General features: G+C 37.4%; 2 protein-coding genes and 1 long non-coding RNA gene across 4 annotated transcripts; all 3 read left to right on the plus strand.

The window, feature by feature from the left end:
* Positions 1–328: 328 nt before the first annotated feature.
* Positions 329–4,917, plus strand: LOC121238014 (signal recognition particle 19 kDa protein). Its single transcript, XM_041134913.1, has 4 exons — positions 329–484; positions 1,439–1,638; positions 1,716–1,815; positions 4,554–4,917. The coding sequence occupies exons 2-4, from the start codon at positions 1,456–1,458 to the stop codon at positions 4,682–4,684; spliced, it is 414 nt and encodes a 137-aa protein (XP_040990847.1). The 5' UTR covers positions 329–484; positions 1,439–1,455; the 3' UTR covers positions 4,685–4,917.
* A 1,046-nt stretch (positions 4,918–5,963) lies between these two features.
* LOC121237931 (EEF1A lysine methyltransferase 4) lies at positions 5,964–8,689 on the plus strand. Its single transcript, XM_041134867.1, has 9 exons — positions 5,964–6,194; positions 6,280–6,393; positions 6,820–6,888; positions 7,040–7,059; positions 7,137–7,189; positions 7,285–7,315; positions 7,463–7,541; positions 8,005–8,144; positions 8,381–8,689. Exons 1-9 carry the CDS (start codon positions 6,014–6,016, stop codon positions 8,435–8,437), a joined length of 744 nt encoding a protein of 247 aa, XP_040990801.1. The 5' UTR covers positions 5,964–6,013; the 3' UTR covers positions 8,438–8,689.
* Positions 8,690–13,895: 5,206 nt separating this feature from the next.
* On the plus strand, positions 13,896–19,520 carry LOC121238093. Of its 2 annotated transcripts, XR_005935085.1 has the most exons (4): positions 13,896–14,433; positions 18,467–18,605; positions 19,255–19,299; positions 19,483–19,520. It is a non-coding gene; the product is annotated as an uncharacterized LOC121238093 (long non-coding RNA). The 2 variants fall into 2 exon arrangements; XR_005935084.1 differs by lacking the exon at positions 19,255–19,299 and having other exon boundaries at positions 13,935–14,433.
* The last annotated feature ends 3,517 nt before the right edge of the window (positions 19,521–23,037 follow it).

Consider the following 23,037-nt stretch of genomic DNA (forward strand, 5'->3'; position numbering starts at 1 on the left):
TACCAAACTTTATACCGATGTTAAATGTAAGACATTCTTCTCTCAATTTATTTATTTATTTTTTAATAAAAAAAATTATATAAGTGTTGGTACGCGATTTGGTGTACCAAACCGTTTATACCTAACAAATCTCAAAATTAAATTTAGTGTATCCATAAAAATCAAAGCAAACGGCGCCCCCCTCCCCCCCCCCCCCCCCCCCCCCCGGCGCGGCCTCAGGCCCTCACCCAATTACTCTCGTCTCTCTCTCCCTCCCTTCGTAATTTCCATTTTCGTTCGGCTTCAGGCTTCAAAAATCCACAGGATCACTCTCTCCTCTCTCTCTCTCTCCCTGCGAGTCTCCCCAACCCCCACCCCCGATCTCACCCTGACCCAGTCCCCCTGACCCTGATCCAGTCCCCCACTCTCCTCTCTCTCTCTCGCCGAGTCGCCGCGCGACCTCACCCTGACCCAGTAACCACCCCCGCAGGCAGCGGTCGACACGGTAAGCCTCACTCTCTTCTCCCTTCGTCTTCTCTCTCTTTGTATAAAATGTGAATCTGTGTAATTTTGCGATGATATGGTTGTGTAAAATTTGTGTAATGTTGTGATGATATGGTTGTGTAAAATCTGTGTAATGTTGTGATGACATAGTTGTGTAAAATCTATGTAATTTTGTGTTGATGAGTTTGTGTAAAATCTGTGTAATTTTGTGATGATGAGTTTGTATAAAATATGTGTAACTAAAATAGGATGGATGTTGCAGACTTGCAGTTGATGAGTTTGAGTTAATATTGGGGCTGTTTTTGTTGGGATGTTTTGAAGGAATAAACTGTGATTATACTTGTTTGGATGGATGTTGCAGTTGATGAGTTTGTGTAAAATTGTGTAACTGAAATAGAATGAGTTTGGGGCTGTTTTTTTGTTGTTGCAAGGAATGAATGGATAAAACTGGGATTATACTGGGGCTGTTTTAATTTGAGTTAATATTGGGGCTGTTTTTGTTGGGATGTTTTGAATGAATAAACTGTGATTATGCTTGTTTTTGGACCTGTTTTTGTTTGTGTTGTGGTTTGGGGCTGTTTATATATTAATATGATGCTAAAGTTGGGACTGTTTTAGTGAACACGTGGGCTGTTTTATTTTCTTTCTGTAATTGATGGTGTGGTTGGGAAGTTAATTTGTGTTCCACTAAGTTGAACATTTTTATAAGTACAAAGTTGAAGTTTTATCACCTTTGTGTCTTAGGCAGTATTGATAAAAAAAATTGTGGTAAATGATTCAACATATTACGAATTGGCTTTTTTATGGAGGCCCATTTGTGTGAGTCTGGGCTCCGTTTCGCTTGATCAAGGTTCCATAATTCTACGCGCAGGTTGAGTTGCATATTCAGGACTCTTTCTTACAAGGATTTACAATTTTTTAGGATTTACCAGATCTGATATACATCTATTGTTAGGGTTATTGAATCGGAGCATGGACGGGGGAGGAGATGTACCGAATATAAAGAAGTGGACAGTGTTTTACCCAGTTTACATCAACTCAAAGAAGACAGTGGCTGAAGGGAGACGGATAAGCGTGAGCAACGCATGCGAAAATCCCACTTGTGCTGAGATTGCCGATTGCTGCGGCCATCTCAAGCTCCCTTTTGCTATTGAGGTTCGTTTTCTCTTCTTTTATGATTTCAATTTTTGCATTTTTCTATCTAATGGATGTTTGGGGAGTGTTATTGGCAGATAGATAAGGCTTATCCACGCGATTTCATGCAAAGAGGGAGAGTGAGGGTATTGCTGAAAAAGGAGGATGGGACTCTCTGTAATCCAGCCATATCTTCAAGTAAGGACAAATTTTGTTAATTACTAGTAGTTTTAATTGTATAGTAATTTTTATATAGTTTTTGATGGATTGGGATTTTAGGACAAATGGTCTGCGCGATACACAATGAAACAAGCTAAAAATTGTATCAAGATCTTCTAAAAGTCATGAATGTTGTAGTGGAAAAATGCGAATCGTTTAGATAAAGTTAATATTAAGAATTTCAAAAGTGTTGGGAATATCATTTTATCTTTAACCTAATGACTGATTGATTTCCAACAAAGACCTGAGTTTATAAAAGTTCTTCTCTTTCAGTTGGGCTGCTGTACATGAAAAGCCTTCCACTGATCTTTGTTATACTGTTGCCTGAACATTTGACATTCTTGTCTGACTAATATGCAATTAATATATTAAATTAAGATGGAAAATTATTACCCATTCAGTTGCCTTTCTTATTTGAAATGTCTGTTTGGGTTGGAAATCTGATATTATTACTATAGCGGCCTCCCAGTTTGAAAATCACAATGTCTTTGAATGCCTTCTTTTAATAAGTACATTGTGTTTGAAAAACTAATCATATCTTTTTTTGTTTCCTTTTGGAGAAGTTATCCTTGTGGTGTAACTCAAATTTTCTGTGACGTGCAATTTCTTCCCTGAAAAGCATGGATAGACCTGTACACCTATGTTCCAATATATGTAATAACCTGGTGTCTAGTTACCTTGAGCAGAGTTTTCTTTGCCCCTTTGTGCTTGTTAATAAATATCTTCTTACATATATAAAAAAAGAAAAAAAGAAAAAAGAAAAAAAAGAATAGGGGTTTCTTAATCATGCAAACATGCATTAATACGTAGGAGACAGTGATTTATGTAGCACCCCTGTTGAGGTGCAATAGACTTTCCTCTCTTGGGTTCTACAAGGGGTGCTTGCGGTTGTGAACTGATTGGATTTTCTATGTTATAGCTTATCTGCCCATATTATAACTGATTTGGAGAGGTTAGTAATGATTTTCTAGAATGCATTTCATAAGAGTAATGTTTATTTTACAAGGCCCCGTTTGGATAGTAAGATGAGATGAGATGGTTTTAGATGAAAGTTGAAAATTGAATAAAATATTGTTAGAATATTATTTTTTAATATTATTATTGTTTTGAGATTTGAAAAAGTTGAATTGTTTATTATATTTTGTGTGAAAATTTGGGAAAGTTGTAATGATGAGATGAAATGAAACTGTTTCTATATCCAAACGGGGCCTAAGAATTCATCCTTTATTAATAAGCACAAAAGGTGCAACTCAAGTATTTTCATTAGAAGAAAAAGTGCAAGGGTGACAAAATCTATTTTCCTTATTTGTGATGGTTCTAATACTGTTTTTATGTATCGCCCCAATAGAACGTTGAAGCCACATCTTGGCCATACTCCAAAGGAAGTAGTCAATGCTACAATTGGAGCTCTATTGGAATCATTATAAAGTGCAAGAACTTCTCTCTTCCAAGCAATGTGGGGATCCCATACATCACCTGCACTCATTAGTTAGTACGGGGTATCACAATCTCCTTTTTTTTTTTTGATGCCGGGGAACCTCTCCAAGGCAGGGCCCTTCGGACCCTCTTCTTAAATTCCTGACATCTTTGACGGGCAATTCCATCATAGGTAGCACAATTCAAGTCCTATTTTTCTGATTGGAATAGACTCAGATACCATTTGTAACGCCCCAATGGAAGGTCCAAACTATATATGGGCTCTACTCCAAAAGGACTAGTCAATGGTACAATTGGAGCCCCATTGAAATCATTATAAAGAGCATCTCACTCCCAAGCAATGTGGAATCCCATACACCACCTATACTTATCAATTAGTAAGGGTCATCTCATTTCTCCTCTAATTATTTATGGTGAGGGGGATGAGGAAGGGTGGATACTTGCTAAATGGAAGAGATGAAAATTTGTTGCAGTCTTGACTACTGGTTTTCCATGGTTCTTGTCATGTTGTGGATATGAGCCTTATTGGTGGATAAAGCATGATTTGATAATTTATGACTTGATGAAGAGGCCATGAATGGTTGGCTTAATTCCATCTTTTATCATGCTCATAGCATTCATGTCAGTTTTGGGGACATGAATAGTACTATTAGCCCCTGGATAATAGTTCTTTCAGCTGTGAATATATTGACTCGTCTGGTTAATCTCATTTGGTTGTGCTTGTTATTTGCTTTATTTAGTTATTTATTTATTTTACCATTTCTGATATCATGCGTTGCTTAGTGATATGAACTATCCATTTATGTGATATGTCCCTCTTGGAAGACACCTTTCTGGGAACTCTGGTGAGACTCCACCTTATATGGATGTTGAAGGGTCAATAAATCTTATAAAGCTCAACCTCTCTCTGTCTCTCTAAATGTCATTATGTACTCACGCTCAACCTGTTCAAGGCTGTAATCTGCATATAGATTATTAGAAGTAGTCACTGCCATTTTTGGGGTTTCTGATTCACCAACTTTGTGCCTGAGTTGTCTAAGGAGAGGTTGATTCCTTGTGCCAATTTGTTGCCCCCGCAGGGGTGGGGGGTTCATATACTTCATTTTATATTTCTTTGAAAGGAGCAGAGAACAAACTTAAAAGAAAACAGAGAATGGATAAACAATGTAACCATATTAGTCATTTCATTGAAATATCCGTTTGCGCAATTTAGAAGAAATGAATCTGCATTTTCTTTGTGTGTTCATCTTTGTTTTGATTTGATTTGATTGTTTTTGTAGGAAAACAGCTGATGCTTCGTGTCGCTGAGTTGGTACCTCGGCATCCTGGGAGGGTGAAGAAGCAGGAGCCTGCATCCACATCCACTGCTGGACCTTCCAAATCTGGAAAGGGTGGAAGAAAAAAGAGATAGATGCAGTGCTGTGAATGCTAATATGAGTTTTTCTTTCAACGTGGCGGCAAGCACAGGGGTTTTGCTAGATATTTCTTCAAGCGTTAAAACAAAGCAGTTGTATAACCTTCTAATGGGTTTGCTTGGAACGTTTTTGTTACATGCTTGAAAGAAAACAAACGACAATGGACATTAGGTTTTTATGAACACTAGTACATTAAAAATTGACAGGAATAACCTGAGAGTTTCAAAACTGTTGTGAATGTTATTGTTTTGGCTCTGGCAGACACTGGTCGAAAGCCCGACATGGTGAGTTACTGAAAGCACTGGTTTGGTGCCATTTTGATCCTCCATATAAAGCATTTAGCCAATTGGAAATTGTGCATGCGTACATTAGTTTTTACAGGTCCTACTAATTCAAGATGGTTTCCAACCCCTTGTTATTAAATTCGAAGAAGCTAAGGCAACGAACCTGTGTATAGACACATTACTTGTGGGATCTAGTTATAAATAAAAAATACAGTAACAGTATTTTTTATCTTACTTGATATGGAAGGTTTCTAAAAAACGAATAATGCTATATATTTTACTCTTTATTCAATTATGTAAATTTGACATTTTTCATTTATAAAAGAAAAAAAAATGTGACATTTTTCATCACCTGTGAATTATTCTTAATGTGACACTTTTCATCCTCATTGGATATTTCATTATGTAAATGTGGTACCTTTTATCACTTTTGAATTATTTTTTTAAAGATAATTCAAAGATTGATGGATAAACTCATCTTATCATAATGGAGTACTAGTGAGATGAAGTTTAGTATATCCCATTTTCCTTCTTGCTGAGGAAACAAATGTATTATAAAAGAATAAAGTCTCGTTTGGTTACACAGACAAGGTGAGAAAATTGTTAATAATAATGAGATAATTTGAGTTAAGATTTTTATGAGGTTTTAAGAAATGAAAGAAAATAAAATTGAATAAAAAAATTATAAAATTAAACGAGGATTAGAATATAATTATTTAATATTATTTTCGTTTTAGAATTTGAAAAAGTTGAATTATTTTTTTAATTTTGTTTGAGAGTTTGAAAATTTTATAATGATTAGATAATAATTGGTTTAAAATTTTAAAATTTAAAATTAAAAAATATTTGTGTTTAAATGATATTTAGATGTTAAGACGAGATTGAATATTTGTAAAAATGGGCTCCACAGTTTCCGAGAGAGTACCAGAAACCCGAGCCCCGGCCCAAAAACTAGGGGGCCACCTTCCTGCCTACCACTGTACAAAAAATAAATTAAAGTGGGCAGCAAGAGAGCAGCGGCAGTTTTGGAATTGGACGACGATGGGGACTTGCTCGACGCAAGCATACGGGGAGGCATGGTACTGGGACAAGCGATACGCTCACGAATCGGGACCCTTCGATTGGTACCAGAAGTACTCTTCCTTAGCTCCTCTCATCAATCTCTACATCCCACTCTCTCACCGCCACCATCGCATCCTCGTCGTCGGATGCGGAAACTCCGGTCTCGCTCCCTGCCATCTGAGCACCTTCCGATCTCTTGAGATCTTCAATTTTCCATGACGTAAATTCCTTTTTTTTAATTGCAGCATTCAGCGAAGGCATGGTGGATGATGGCTATGCGGAAGTGGTCAACATTGATATATCCACTGTGGTGACTGAAGCTATGCAGAAGAAATACTCCAATCGACCACAACTCATATGTATCTTTTCCCTCTTTTAATTGCATAAGTGTGTATATACATACACATAATTGTGAGTGATGTACGTATCTGTTTACTATTGTTGGGGATGGGGAGCACTGTATTTATGAATTCCTCCTTTTCAAATTGGGTTTATATCATTAGATGTTTTTATAAAGTGTTGGTGTGAAAAAAATCTGAGCCATTTAATCAAAAATAATGGTTATTGTTTTAAAAACTCCACTGTAGACTTGGAATCTCTAGAGAATTGGTATCTGCTCAAGACTGATATTGCTATGAGCCTAACTATCTCGGATAGGAATTAGTGCTCCTATGTTCTAGCATGGACCATTTTAACAAAATATTATAACTTTTGTTGTATCTTATTCTCCATGCAATGGAGAGGTTCAATGCTTTGAGCTGTAATTTTCCTTAATAACTAGACAGACATGAAAATGGATGTTCGAGATATGAGTGCTTTTCAAACATGTTCTTTCGATGCCGTTATCGACAAAGGTACTTTACTTGCTTATTTATTTTGATTCGATTCCATTTGTTAGAGGGAGTTATTGTACTCGAGGTTTTTCTTATGACATCTCTGTTGCTTTGCCTGTTATTTTTGTAAATGGTTTGTCATGTCATTTTTATTTTTCATTTGGTGTTCCAGGGACTCTCGACTCTCTCTTGGTGAGTGCTGTATGTTTGTGATACTTTTATATTTAATTGAAATGGATTTCGGTTTTAGCAATTTTCTTTTTCCATAGTGTGGAAATAATTCACAGCAAAACGCTCTCAAGATGCTTAAGGAAGTCTGGAGGTAAACAGAAACAACACCGTACTATTTGTTTCAAACTTTTATTTTATTTTCTTGATCTTTTCACCATTATTGAAGCAGTTGATGACAAACTATAGGGTCCTCAAGGATAAAGGAGTTTATATTTTGGTAAAGCTACTATATACTCTACCTTCCCCTTTTTCTGTCAGGAACATTTCATGCATTTGCTTGAGCCATGCCAGTTATTAAGTGGTAATATGCAAATGCAGTTTTCGTCCCCTTTTGTCTCATTAATCTCCACAATGCATGCTGCAGGTCACATATGGAGCTCCAATTTATCGCCTACACTTGTTGAGAGATTCATGCTCATGGACAATAAAACTCCATGTGATAGGTTGGTTAAAGTCTTACTCCAGTGTTAATTGAATTAGATTTACATCTCAAGCTCAACTATTGGCTTCTCTCTCTCTCTCTCTCTGTTGGGCTTTCCTTGTCGTGAAGTTTGGAATATTAGAAGTTGAGGCCAATGTTCTTGGTTTGGTTGCAAGTTCATTTTAAGAAGATGCAGCTATTGAGTTTGCTAGAGTTGCATTAGGCATTTCAAAGGTGCTTAATTCCTAGAGTGATCCCACTAACAATATTAGGCTCATGTTCTTGGTTTCTCCTGTGTTATGCATTTTATACATTTTTGTTACACCTGGGTCAGATGTATATATGTCAATTTCTACCTTTCAATATAGAATCCTTTGTTTTTTGCTTTTCATTTTTTTGAGGGTCAGAAATCCACTATAATGCTCCTCTTGAGCTTCAGGGAGTCGCAATTAAATGTAACGTGCTGACTGTTGTCATATCTACAGAGAAACTTCTGCTGGGAGAAAGTTCCGAACATCCAAAATGGGAGCTGACTAATCCCCTTCCATTGGATGATGATGAAAGCTCTGTGGGAACACTGCTTGGAAAGAACCCTGACGTCCATTATATATACATTTGTACCAAGGTTGGTAGTTAAAACTTAAAACCCCTTCACCATAGCTCATTCACTATCTAAGATCTTTGTGTCCCGAGTCACAGATGTGAACGCTTCTAGAAGAACTTATGTTTAGTTATTTATACACACTAGCTAGGGAAAAGGTCAGCCATATATGACAGGAGTCCAAGATGTTGTATCTTTTGATTATGTTTTAACAAGCTTTTCTCCCCCCTTTTTTCCCTGTTCTTTCCTTTTTCTTCTAGGACGAGTCTTTAAAGGCAGGTCTGAAGCCTGAAGTGGCAGTTGAGAGTGGAACATAAGCACGTCCAACCCATTACATAGAGATTCCTTCTGTTGTACTTTGAAGTTATAGAGCATGTTGCTACGGCACGTAGTATTAGCTCTTTGTACTGTTTGTTTCTCTGTTGATCATAGGGGTATAATTCCATCGAATCTCTAATTCTGTCGAAGTGATTGTAATCAAACCAGTTACTATTTAACAGTTTGAATTTCACAGTGTTTCTAACATTTGGCAACAAAAGCATGCAAATAGACGTGGAATTTATTATTGACCATGTGAATCCAGTGGTAGAACTAAGGCCCTGATTGGATAATAAAAGTGTTTCATCTTATCATTATAATTTTTTTATATTTTCACACAAAATATAATAAATAATTTAATTTTTTCAAATTTCAAAATAATAATAATATTAAAAAATTATATTTTAACAATATTTTATTCAATTTTTAATTTTTATTTCAATTTATTATCTAAACGGCATCTAAATGTTTGATAAATATTATAAATATTGTGAGATTTACTTTTTACATGTTCCTCTAGTTCAAAATCTTAAATGTTTTTAAAAAGAATAAATATAGATAAAAATTACTGTTGGGAGTAATCATTTTATACACTTGATATGATATCATTTAGATTACATATCTTTCAAATCTAAAATAAAAAATAAAAAATAATTATGTAATGAGTGTAAAGTGTATACTATTACAGTAACTTTTCTCTATCATTACTCTTTTAAAAAATCCAAATATGCGGAGACAATTATGTTGCGATCTTACGTATCAAAGATATTTTTGCCAAAATTCAAAGAAACAGTCGATATATCCTGAAAGTTTCAGTCCAGGTCAACCAACAAAACATCAATGTCGGTCAAACCTCTTTCTCATGGCTCGAACCACAATATCCTGTATAAGTAATGGTACACACAATATTTGATATAATATATTACATAATAATATTATAAAATGAGAATATTTTTATAAAATGATGTTAATTTTAACCTATGGGCAGCTGCCTAGGTAAAAGATGAAGTTGTGGTTTAGATAGTAAGATGATAGTAAGATGAGACGAGATGAAAATTAAAAGTTGAATAAGATATTATTATAATATTATTTTTTAATATTATTATTATTTTAATATTTTAAAAAAAGTAATTAATTATTATATTTTATATAAAAATTTAAAAAAATTATAATAATAAAATAAAATAAAATAAAATATTTTCAATATCCAAACCCGCCTTACCCTAGTTATAAAAGAAAAGCTTTTTTTTTTTTTTTTTTTTTTTTTTTTTTTTTTTTTTTTTACTTTTTCGCTTAAAAATGGTGTTTTTACGCTTTTTAATTTCATCATGGTCTCGTTGATGAGAAGAAAGGTTATCATAATAACGTCTGTCTGCATGGAAAATTTGCTTTTATCAAAAGTTTTTTTTTTTTCAATTTTTTTAATTATTCGAGGTGTAAATAATTAAAAAAATGTATGCCAGTTTAAGAGGTAAAATGTATTTTTTTTCGATAAAGCTGTTATCCTAAAAAACATATGCAAGTTGCAAACCTATTCTAATTTTAATTATCTTACAGATAATTCGTATTGAGTTCAGCATGCAATAAATTTAGGTCCGTTTAGATATTGAAACGATTTCATTCTATTTCATCATTTTAATTTTATTAAATTTTATATAAAATATAATAAATAATTTAATTTTTTTAAATTTTAAAATAATTATAATATTAAATAATAATATTTTAATAATATTTTATTTAATTTTTAATTTTTTTTTCAATAATTTTGACTCATTTTACTGTCGAAATGGAACTTTTAACATTCACGTTGATTAAAAAAAAGAAATCCACGTCAAACGAGATTTTCTGTATATAAAATGATTCCAACAATTTATTTAATTATTAGTTTTTAGAATAATGATAGGCTTACTACTATACTACTGTCCATTTATTACTCTTTTTGTATTTATTTTTTTTTAATTTTTTAATTTTACTTAATGATTAAGAAAGTGTGTATTAGTAAAATTATATATTTTTTAATTTTTTCTTAATGATTAAAGATGTTAAAAAAATACTTAAAAAAAAAAAAAAAACTTGAAATGCCTTTTGGTAGTAGAGTAACCTATCACTACCCTTAGTTTTATTATGACAAAGGATAAAGTAAATGCGCAGATCATGTCTGATGTGACACTGGCACCGCTCGCTTTTATTCAGTGTGGCCCACCCAGAATCAAGACTTTTGAGCTGATCATGAAGGGAAAATATTACTTTGCCCTCCCATTTGTACTGCTCCATTTAACCGATTGGCAAATTTTTATTTTTTTTAAGACCACTCAAGCCGAATCAATTTGGATCTTTGTTGTAAATAGTTGAAGAAAACTACTTGTATATTTCTTACTCTTTAGCGTTACAAACAATGCCTTTTATAGGCGTTATGCTTTACGGCTTTGTACAGAGTCTAGAAAAGGTGAGATTTGTTACAAAATTTTGTTACAAAGGTGCAGCATAATGGACGTGTTTTCGTGGCTGTACTGCACGTCTAGAGCTGCACATCTGGAGCTGCTATGGTTGTGAGCTGGTATTCGGTGCAGTGACTATTTTAACCTTGACATTCCCCCTCAAGTCAAGTTGCAGATGGTGTAGACGAAGACTTGAAGATAGCTGCTAGAAGCGTGCTGCTGAGAGAGGTTTGGTAAGTATGTTGCCAAGTTGATCCTTGCCAGAAATAAAAGCCACTTTCAAGGACTTGTTGAGGACCCGATCTCTAACAAAATGGAAGTCGATTTCGACGTGCTTTGTTCGTGCATGAAATACTAGGTTGGATGAGAGGTAAGTGGCACCCAAATTGTTACAGTAAATGAGCACTAGTGAGCTGCACGCCGATGTCTCTGCATAGATGTTGCAACCATATAACTTCTGCAATAGTGTTTGCAACCGTTTTAAATTTTGCCTCCGTGGAAAACCTGGCGATAGTAGGCTGCTTCTTTGAAGACCAACTGATCAAATTGTTGCCGAGGAAGATGCAAAACCCACTAGTAGAACGTCTATCGTCGGGGCACTCTGCCCAATCGACATAAAAAAATGCAGTGATGTTGAAAAGTGAAGAAGGAGAGAGCTGAAGGCCAAGAGTGGACGTGTGTTTAAGGTATCGTAGGATACGCTTAACTGCTGTCCAGTGAGGGATGCGAGGAGCATGCATGAATTGGCATACCTTGCTAACAGCGAACGCGAGATCTGGCCGTGTGAAAGATAGGTACTGCAACGAGCCAACAGTGCTTCGGTATAATGTGGGGTCTTCGAACAAATTGCCTGGGAATGCCCTTAGCTTGTCAGAGGTGGCCATAGGCGATTTCACAGGTTTAGCTAAGTGCATGTTAGTCTTGTAAAGCAGATCATTGATATACTTTTGCTGAGTGAGAAGTAATCCTTGAGAGTTAAATGCTGCTTCGATGCCCAGAAAAAATTTCAAGTTGCCGAGGTCAGTCATTGGAAAGTCACTTCATAGTGCAGCAACAAGATCGGATATGCATTGAGTGGAAGATCCTGTGATCAAGAGATCATCTACATAGACCAAGACAAATAGAGTAGAAGAGCCAGCCACACGGAAGAACAATGAAGGATCTGCTGCAGAGATTTTAAAACCGAGGTCCACAAGATGACCACTCAACCGAGAATACCAAGCCCATGGGGACTGACGAAGGCCATAAATGGCTTTATGTAACCTGCATACATGAGATGAAGATTGCGGATTAGAAAATCCAGGCGGCTGGGACATGAAGACAGTTTCATTGAGCGGGCCATGCAAGGACCAAGCGAACTGTTGTGGCCTTGACTACTGGGCTAAAGGTTTCTTCAAAGTCGATGCCGGGCCGTTGAAGATAACCTTTGGCGATGAGGAGCTTTTCTTTGCTCAATGGAGCCGTCAACAAACCGTTTGGTTCGAAATACCCACTTGCAGGTCATAGTGTTGGTGGCATGAGATGCAGGAACGAGAGACCACGTTTGATTTGCCAGAAAAGAGTTGAATTAATTTGCCATTGCTTCGCGCCACTCTAGGTATTTCTAGGCAATTATAAAACAAGAGGGAGTTTTAGGAACAGAGTCTATGACAAAGACATGGGCACGGGGAAGAGGCCATTTGATAGTGCCATCTGTGAACTGTCGGGGGTGGGATGTGTTGGTGGGTGATCTAGTCAACATTGAATGTGCATGCAGCGGAGGATCAGGCAGAGAAGAGCTCGGTGATGTTGGTAATGGAGATGGAGAGGGAGAAGGTGACGAGGGAGAAGATGGTGGCGAGCCCAGAATAGATGTAGGAGGAGATGATGATGGAATGGGTTTGGTAAAAATGGGTAGGGCCACATGGGTGGGTGGTGAGGCAAGCTTGGGCTTTGGATGATGGGAAAAGGGAAACTTAGATTCATTAAACTTAACATCTTTTGAAATGTATATCCGGCCCAAATGAATGTTGTAGCAAAGAAAACCTTTGTGGCAAGGGCTAAGTCCAAGAAAAACACATGAAACGGATCTATAAGCGAATTTATTTGGATTATATGATGAGATTAAAGGCCAACATTCAGCACCAAAGACACGTAAACCAGTGTAATTAGGTTGCTTATTATACAGAAGTAAGTGGGGAGAGGAATTTTTTAGAGAAGGGGAGGGTAAGAGATTAATTAAATACACGGCATGAATGAAGGCATAATTTCAAAACATGAGCGGTAGTGAGGCATGAGCTAGAAGGGTCAACCTGGTATCAACTATATGACGATGTTTTCTTTCAACAATACATTTTTGAGTGTGGGTATGTAACACAATGTTTTATTCCACAAGATGCTAGATAATCAGAGAATGGTCTAAACTCACCCCCCCCATCCGATTGAAATTGTTTGATTTTGGTATTGAATTGAAATTCGACGTGAGCTTTGAATTTAACAAATGTATCAAACACTTGAGACTTAGTTTTAAGAGGAAATAGCCAGGTATATCGAGAAAAGTCATCAACAAAGTTAAAATAAAACTTAAATCCATCATGAGATACATGTGGTGAGGGACCTCTTAAGTCTGAAAAAATAAGATGAAATGAACGTTTGTCCTATGGTGCTCAGATACCAAGTTGAAGAAAACTGCTTGTATATTTCATACTCTTTAGTGTTACAAACAGTGCCTTTTATAGGCGTTATGCTTTACGACTTTGTACAGAGTCTAGAATATTCTAGTCTAGAAAAGGTTAGATTTGTTACAAAATTTTGTTACAAAGGTGCTGCATAATGGACGTGTTTTCGTGGCCGTACTGCATGTCTAGAGCTGCACGTCTGGAGCTGCTATGGTTGTGAGCTGGTATTTTGTGCAGTGACTGTTTTAACCTTGACATAAATAGACATCCTACAACATTTATTAAATTATTATTGTCTGTGTGGACTATTTGTAAAGCATTAATTATTAAATGCTCACTAAAAATCGTAAGGTCCACTTAACGTGTCTATCTATCTTTTATATGAGGCTCTTAAGCTCAATTGAGAACTTTAGGGGATCTTGATCCATACTAATACTTCATTGTATTCTGATCTATGTGGGTGGTGAGCTTTATTATTGTTATTGACTTGTTGTGCATGGCTCTGAAAGAGGTATATTTTCAGTTATGCTATTCTAGCTTTACATGTAATTCACAGGATATATATAATTCAGTGTTTTGGCTATCCGGGTGCATTGAGTGTTATTGTATCAAGTTTAGATCTTGAGAAAGTTATTTTGCATGGGCTTTTGTAATTTCCACATAGATGGTTATTTTGCGTGTTTACTATATAAGTAGAATGGCTCTTGCTGATTCATATGATTAAACCTTGAACGTGTTAGCTTAAGGTATGACTATCTATGAATTTCTTGAATTTTGCAGACCTTGATAGGATACTAATGGAAGCACGACACCGTTGGCTTCGGCCTAGTGAAATTTGTGAAATACTCTGCAACCATCACACGTTTTACTTAAAGCCAGATCCGCCTATCAGGCCTCGAGGTTAGCACTGGCATGCTTCTTAGTGTCTTATTTCAACCTATTGTCACAAATACATGCGTATTGATATTTCATTTCCATCATTGCTTGGGTATATTTTATGAGTTTTTTTTTGTTTATATTAAATCATAATTAATTCTATTACGTGCTTTTGAACCAGTTATTTTGTACCAGTTGTGTCCCATGTGCACAAATTTAGAATTAGTTGTACACATCTCAAACTTGGACAAGATTGAGATCTTGCAATATCAATTGAGAATGTATGGCTATGTATGAGGGTGGAAATTTTCTCATTGGCCATGTATTATCAATAAAGAGTTTCTTTAGTCACTTATCTAAAAGAAAGTTTTTTTACTCTAGTCATTTTCATTTTCTAGAGTGTATGTAGATTTTTCCTCTTGTATACTTTCTGTGTACTTGGACTATGTCTACATCTGGTAATAAAATCTCTTATTAATTATCAAAAAAAAGTTTTTTTACTTAGTTATGCTGCCAAAGATTACACTTGCAAGTTAAAGTTTTCATTTTTCGTAGTTGAACTGGAACATTGATGAGCATGTGCGTCTATGTGTGTCCATTCATGTTTATTTATTTATATGAACATGGAGATAATAATTGTTGTGAAAGCACTTGGCAATTGTGGGCTTGGACAAGCCACATATTGATCTGTGGTAAGTTCTTTGTTGTCCCCTCCTATCATTTGAATAATAGAAAATGGAGATAAGCTTGTAAAATTCAAGGAAAATTTAGTAATCATTTTTCTTTTTTTGATAAGTAATAAGAATGTTTTATTGACAAGTTAAAAGACATAGCCAAGTACAAATGAAGTATACAAGAGAAAACACTAAAATACAATCTAGGAACTAGAGTGGGCTAAAAGCAAATCGTGAAGATTATCTCCACTCAATACAAGAGCTTTAGCCCAAATACACAAAGTCCTAAAGAAAAACTCCCTAAGTGCTTCCATCGAACGTTCTTTATCTTCAAAGCACCGCCCATTCCTTTCCAACCATAAGCACCACATCAAACCTGAAGGAATCATCTTCCATATGGCAACAATGCGATGACTCCAAATGCGTTGTTTTGAGAAGCCAATTTTGTACTTATACTAAGCAGTTTAGAGTGGAGAAAACCCTATGGAGAGAGAAAACCCGCCGCCACCCTTCACCCACCCTAGACTGGCGAGTGACACCTCACCACCGACACATACAAGGCCGACAGGTCCCGACGACTTCGTTGAGGGCTGTCCGACGTAGGTCCTGGCTTCGGTGACCTGGCTTTTCGTAAGATTCCCTCTCTGTCTTTCTCGGTGGCTACTTCGACCATCAAACCTGTGTCTTAGCCACCGCCACAGACAAGACCGACGGGCTCTGACAGCTCCTCTGAGGACCCTCCGACGTTGGTCCCCCTCCGGCGACCAAGATTTTGATCTGCATTTTCATTGGCGCAAATCTGGTGTTTCTGATCTGCTTTTTACTTTCGTATAATCCTTAAGATGATGAAGCAAGATTATCCTGGGAGATGATCTTGTGACTTGGGATCAGACAATGACGACGCGTGACATGGATTCGTCTCAGATAGAAGGTAGGAGGTGGTTGAAAGTGGAATAAAAAACTTTCGTTTTTACGAAAGAGGGAGGAAGTAGCTTTCGCTTCTCTGAACGTAGTAAAAGGATGGCTAAGTTCATGTGTCTAGGTGGGACGACAACTTCATGGGTGGCTAAGGGGATAGAGGATTGTTTAGAACTCAACTGTCATGAAGGATTCTTCAGGGAGCTAAGGATGGGTAATGGAGTTCTCATCATTCAACATCATATCAATGTAAGGGGCAACTTTCTGCAACTCTCAGAATTTCGGAATGGAAGGAGCAAATGTTTGTTAGTGATTCCGAAAGGTGCAAATGACATTGGATGTAAAGGTTTTCTACAGTCCATTCAAAGCGTTACTAGGTCCAAAGCCGCTATTTTGAAGCATGCAAACAAAAGGGAGTTTGTTGATGGAAAGACAATGGGCAGGCCTTCCTTAATCAAAGATGCCTCGTACGCTTCGGTGTTGAGATCACTAGCGGGTAGTCCAGCCGAGAATAGCTTCGCGGCGGAAGGAAAGGGTAAGACACTTGTAGGAGACAAAGACTGTCAGGTGACATTGGAAGAAGTAGAGAGGGTCTTGTGGGCTGTCAAAGCTTAATTGACGAGAGTTATGGAATATGTGAGTGATCTCATGATTAAGGTGGATAAGGGGTTGGACCTAGTCGTGGGTTTGGGTGGTGCGTCGAAAATTGACAAGCGGGGCTGGGGGTAGATCCTACCTGGTTTGAAGGCCTCAAGTGCACCGGCAAAGGGCGTTTCGACGCCGTCACAGATAGGGTAGTTGGACGCCAACATCACTGTTCACGCCGATGTCACTCAAGACATCGGTAGTTTGTCATCTAACTGCCCTTAATCACCAATTGCTAATGAGATTGGTTATTTTTTCCAGGGTTTACTTTCAGTTGAAGGTGGGGGTCCTTCTAGGGTCTTGAGTATTTTGAAAGAAACTGACGAGCCTCTTTTCGAAGATGAAAATGGGGTAACAGAAGTTAGTGCTTCCCCTACCTGTTCCGTGCTTCCTGAGGGATTAGTAGAGTCTGAAAAAGTGGCACATAAAGGATCGTCAAGGAGTGGAGCACATACAAGCAATGTCCTCGTTGATGGAGGGGAGGAACCTTTAGTAGTGACAGTAACAAATTCAATGGACAACAACCATATAGTTGTTGAGGAGGTTCGGGATTTAAATGTAGGATAAGACGGGGAGGAAATTATGGGTTTGTCATTGGTGCCTTGTGAGGAGGAATGTCTAGGGTCGTGAATGCAATTGGGTACTGTATCTAGGGATAATGTTGTTCCCCTGTTTTCTCTCTCTCCGATAAACAATATAGCTGGTTCACCATCGGATTGGGTTCTGCATAAGGTTAACGAGACTCAACATATCATGGGGCTCTCACATGGAGGATGTGAAGACCAATTTAAAGCACTACTCACTGCAATTGAGGCGAGCTACTCGCTTGAAACCAAATCAAGTTTTAAGAAAAGCAGGGAGATAAAGCGTCTTTCTTGGATAATCAACTACGATGCTAAGGGTTGTAGCTCAAGTCGAGGGAAGACTAAAGGAAGGGCATCATGAAGACATTCTCGTAGAGGGAGTTTCGGGTGGAGTATTAGTCTTATGGGAAACTTGGGGTTGGGGAGGTGTGTTTTATTCCAATTCGGGCTTGGTGTATTTTGGGTAGTTTTTCACAGGTTTTTTGGGTCTTTAGGAGCTCTCTAGTATGTGTTAGGTATTTTTTTGTATACGTCCAGTGTACTTAGTTACTCTTATTGATGTATATAATATTTTTACTTATAGAAAAAAAATAATACGACGATTGCCGATGCTAGAGAACAATATTTTGGTGTTAGGATTGATATAAGCATATTATAGGGTCTCTAGATATAGCCGTTAAAGAAATTAGTTGCATGGAACATAGGGCTCGTAATTTATTATGATAAGAATGCAGGTGAACATTGCCATAATGAGAATGCCTAATGTGTGGCTTATTAGTGTGAGAAATGATCGAAGCATGAAATGCGTGAATATCTGAGAAAATGTTATTATTGGTTGCTAACATAGTCTCAGCAGTACGGTACAAGTTTAAGGTACAAGCACCTGGAAGGGAAAATGTTGGTTTAGCTTCCTAGTCGTTGTGACGAGGCGTTATGACTTCAAACTAAGCTGAAATGACTTGATGTGCTCTTATTTTAGTAAGAAACGGGTGCTTTGCTAGTTTCTTATTTTTTAATTGTATTTATGTACGCATGGACAGTTTCTATGGGGCGTAGGCCTCCCAAAAGGTAATGGAGGTGTGTAAGTGCCTGCGCGATTATGTATATTTGTCTAGCTGTCTATCTGTCTATATACTTCTTTGATCAAACATTGCTACTAACTCTTCCATATTCAGAGATGGTGATTGTGATTCCCTGTTGGTATTCAAAGGCAATTAAAGGTTTTTCCTTTTTCAGCTGGTTCTTTGTTCTTGTTTGATTGAAAAGCTATTCGCTACTTTCGTAAAGATGGTTACCGGTGGAAGAAGAAGAAAGATGGAAAAACTGTCAAAGAAGCTCATGAAAAGTTGAAGGTGTGCCGTTCAATTTATTATTTGTAAGTTCACATTTTTTATGTTTTTTCCCGGGGTAAGGGAGTTAGGTTTTGTCTTGATCCTAATCAATGTAGTGAAAACTATTGCCTGGGTATCACCTCTTGTAGTTGGACCTTCTGTCTCTAGTTAGTCATTGTTGCAGGAAACACCAAGTAATATATCAATAGGCTTCATTGTGTTTAAATCGATATGTTGCTTGGTTACCTTAGGAAAAAAATGTTGTTTGTTTATATGGATGTTTAAATACCCCAAAGGCACATTTGAGATGTTTAAATATATGTCTAGCATCAACCCAAGGAAAAAAGCTTTTAGGTCATAAAATTTGCTAATAATGACTAAATACAATTTAAAACATATCCTATCAATAACTTCCATTAAAATCTCAATTATTTGAGCATCCTCATTTCCATCATGCAGATTTCTTATTTGGAAACTTTGGTGGTTGGTTGTGTTTTTTGTTTGCTCATTGTAGAAGGTGGATAATATCATTTAAGTATATTTAGAGACTTGCCTACTCCTAAAATCTGGTTGACCTTTATGCACTTACTGCTAATTATTTTCATGTGTATTATTTCAAACAAACCTACAAACTAATCTAAAAAATTTATGCTTACTACTAATTTTTATTTATTATTGATTACATGACTACAGGAGGGCTTGACGATTGAATATATGTGTCACGCCTCATACCTGCGGGTGAACCCTTTCACCTGAAATCCACAGCATATAAAACCTAGATACAATAATCCTCCAAAATCAAATGTCTCAAAATTTCTTCCAAAGAGAATAAACTAAACATTAGAAAAATTTCTCTTAACCTAGACTAATCCACTTATGCCACCGGGTACTTATCTCACATTTCTCTTATAATGTTGTTAGGTGACATCTATTCCAACTGTCACAACTATCAAGTATCTGAAAAAAAAAATGGTGGATAAATGGGTGAGTCCACTAACTTAGTAAGTAGCAAACCTATACTAGTGTGTAAACATGATACAGTTACATAATGCAGAACAAAATAGAATCTCAAAATAAAAGATCGATATCTTAGAAACATTTCTTTACAATAATAATATAGACAAAAGACCTTATAATCATAACTGAAACAATATCATAATAGAACATAGTCCATGTTTAACCCCTATGGGAGGGTTGTGCTATCCCCGGCAGCCAGTTCGGGTAGAAACAGAAGTGAAATCTCTCCCTTTTTAATTCTATGTGCCAAGTATGCACACATGAAAGACTATGCAAAAAATCACTTTGTCTCCAAAGTGAGTGCATTTAGAAACAGAGATGTTGGTACCAACATAATAACAGAGGCCACAATTTTACACCCGTGGTAAGGTCAAAATAGAAGTAGAAACGTAACGGCATTTATGAGGGTTTTCAGATGCAATGTCATATCAGAACAAGTACGGAGCAATCAAATATCATATAGTCATAGCAAATTTTCAGACTTCATCTTTATACAGTTGAGAACAAAAGACCAAAAATTGTTCATGTCTATACCAGTCGTGATAGAAATATTTTATTTTCTTGTTCAGATAGAAAGAATATTGTAGAAAATGACCGAGGTTGTTTTCCTAACAAAATGTGCAAGTTTTTCATAAAGTCAACATCAATCAATTTTTAGGCAAAGTCTAGTATAGGAGCACCGCTTTTCCGGACATTTTAACATCTATGAATTTCCTTATAACAATGTCAAGCGAATATCAATTGTCACCTATAAAATAGTAACTTGCATCAATATCCAATCGTATATAAATTTCTACTTAAGCACGTACTTGCAATTAAAACCTGAAATACAAAAGACCTATTTCTCATAAAGCCTAAAACTGCATTAACTCTGAAATATTGAACTTAAAACCATAAACCTCGTGTTCATGAATCCAACTTCGGTTTATCGACTTCCCGACAAGTACCCTCACAATAGTCTAACCTTTTATGTGCCTGAACTCTCACAAATCCATATGCCCCCTAAAACCCACAATGCATAAGTCCAAGCCCATGGCCCATTCACACCCATATCACCTAAAGGGCCAACCCATGTATATAACCTCAATCCATATGTTCATCTGAGTGACCCATGAACAAACTTATAGGCTAACTTCGAGAGAGAGAGTAGCCAATAGTGAAAACTGATCATCGGGAAGGAGTGGTTCACAGTGGCAAGGTTGAGTTGTTGGTTTTTGATGTGAGGTTGGGCGGTAGTGCAAAGGTGGAGCAGCTCATACGTGAAGCTCCTACTATGGTGTAATCTGGATGTGGTAGATGTTGCATGTGAGGAATATCCGAAATGCAAGTTGGGCTTTGGGACAAGTAATCGTGACTGCTACTGATGTGGCAAGGGGAAAATTTTCTCTCAACTTGTGAGGGGCGATTAGGGTTACGTATGGCGCTAGTCGCCGACCCCTTGGCTCCGTTGGCAGGACAAGGCTTTGGCGTGGGGTTATTGAGTCAAGAGGTGCAAGGCAGACTGCATGGGACGACCTCACGCACGAGATCTGCATTTGTGGATGTGGTGGCTGCGAAACCACAGGTCCTGCCTAAGGTGGATATCTCTTTACGAGAACCACGATTTCAAGATGGGGAGATGTTCTTCATGTTTTTGAAAATGGAAATTCAACAATAGGCTAAGCCGTTTCGATTTTCCGTTGTTATGAAATTCCTTCGTCGGCGACCTTCTCTGGACCATATTCGCAGATTTATAAAAAATCGTTGGGGTTTGAAATCTCTACCGGTGATTGGCCAATTGCGCAACCCTCGTAATGTGCTAGTTTGAATGGCAAAGGAGGAAGATTTTATTAGTGTGATGGCGAGAGGAAATTATTAAATTCATGGCACTCATTTTCAGGTTTTTCACTGGACTCCAGATTTTGTGGAAGAGGAGGATTCCCCACGGGTACCTGTATGGACACTTTGCAGGGTTGCCTCCTAATTATTTTTAGGAGTTGATGTTCCGAAGTATTGGTAATGGGTTTGGCTGATATTTGAAGAGAGACAATGCGACGGCCTGTGCGACTCATCCGGAGGTGGCCCAGATTTGTTTGGAATTGGATGTCACTGCCGCTGTGTAAATCCTTTTGGTTGCACCCTCCGGGTCTTGCATCGAGCCACTTTCAAGAGGTGATCTTTGAATCCATTCATTCCTTCTGTGCTTTCTGCCGAAAACATGGGCATCTAGAGGACAATTGTTTACGACAGAAGGAGAAAGGAAAAAAAGATAAGAAAACTGTTGGGGAGGTGGAAGGAAGAAAGAATGGTCTGAAAAATATTTGGAAGGTGGTGGGTAATCGGGAGAATGTGTCTACTATTCCAAATAAAGAAAATGATGTGGGGGAGTCGTCAACGGCTGGTCGTAATTCCATCTTGGAAGCCATATGGAAACGTAGAGAAACAAAAGATGGGGATCCTTCCCAAGTGTGGTTCGCATCTTTGGATGGAGGAATTCATGAATCTTGTATGGGTGCGTCTGGCATTGAGATTCCTAAGGTGGTTAACGTGCATGAGCGAGTTGGCGTTGGTTTGGATCCGTGTGTTGCCAAAGGTGTGGAGGTTAATGTGCTACCTAAGGAGATAGTTTCTGATCAGCATGAGAGTTGGTTTGAAGCCATAGAGGAAGAATCTGAGGGGGACATACACGAAAATGTTGCTTTAGCTGAACCGAGATGTTTTTTGAGACTAGTGGATGAGGCTCTCGAATTTAAACTAGGTGGATTGGGTGATACGAAATTCTCTGCTGCAGAAGATGTGGATGAACTGGGTAGGCATGGGTCGTCTGGTGAGTCTGAGGAGAATTTGCATGAACTAGCAGCTAAGTCGTTTGACTCAAATCCTGACATGCATATCACGTTGAAAAAAATGAAGGGGGTAAGAAGAACAAAATCTGTCGTAGTGCTGGAGCGTCGCACACGTTCCAAAAAATTACTTTAATTTTTTATGCTATACTTACTTGGAATATTAGGGGGATTCTCTCGTCAAAGAGTAGGCTTCGTCGTATTTTGAATAAAAGTCGTCCCTCAGTGGTGTCTATTTTAGTTTCGAATAAATGTAGTAGATGGACGAGATGGATGAAGTTGCCATCTATTTTGAATAATGCGGCGGTGGGTGGGAAAATTTGGATTTTTTGGGATGTTGAGCTTGTGTTTGAGTTGCTCGCCATGTCAAACCAAGCGATTAGCGGGTGGTTTGTACGTGGTAATTGTCGGGTGCTTACAACATTTGTTTATGCGAATTGCTTTAGGGCTAAAAGAGTGGAACTTTGGGACTTTCTAAAAATGCAAAACTCTTGTGGACTTCCATGGTTCATTGGGGGGGATTTTAATATAATTCGGGATGAGAGTGAAAAGGTTGGTGGTCTCTTGTAGGCACCCCGAGCAAAATGGAATTTAATCAATGTATCCATGATATTGCTTTGGTGGATCTTCCGTATGA

The sequence above is a fragment of the Juglans microcarpa x Juglans regia genome, chromosome 1D (assembly GCF_004785595.1).
Source record: "Juglans microcarpa x Juglans regia isolate MS1-56 chromosome 1D, Jm3101_v1.0, whole genome shotgun sequence".
NCBI classification, from domain to species: Eukaryota; Viridiplantae; Streptophyta; class Magnoliopsida; order Fagales; family Juglandaceae; genus Juglans; species Juglans microcarpa x Juglans regia.

Bases quoted from the DNA above. Each gene is read 5' to 3' on its own strand.
- LOC121238014 (XM_041134913.1), top strand. From the start codon at position 1,456: ATGGACGGGGGAGGAGATGTACCGAATATAAAGAAGTGGACAGTGTTT. The intron at 1,639-1,715 runs GTTCGTTTTCTC...TGTTATTGGCAG, and splicing joins AGCTCCCTTTTGCTATTGAG to ATAGATAAGGCTTATCCACG. The intron at 1,816-4,553 runs GTAAGGACAAAT...TTGTTTTTGTAG, and splicing joins TAATCCAGCCATATCTTCAA to GAAAACAGCTGATGCTTCGT.
- LOC121237931 (XM_041134867.1), top strand. From the start codon at position 6,014: ATGGGGACTTGCTCGACGCAAGCATACGGGGAGGCATGGTACTGGGAC. The intron at 7,060-7,136 runs GTGAGTGCTGTA...CTTTTTCCATAG, and splicing joins GGACTCTCGACTCTCTCTTG to TGTGGAAATAATTCACAGCA. The intron at 7,190-7,284 runs GTAAACAGAAAC...GACAAACTATAG, and splicing joins ATGCTTAAGGAAGTCTGGAG to GGTCCTCAAGGATAAAGGAG.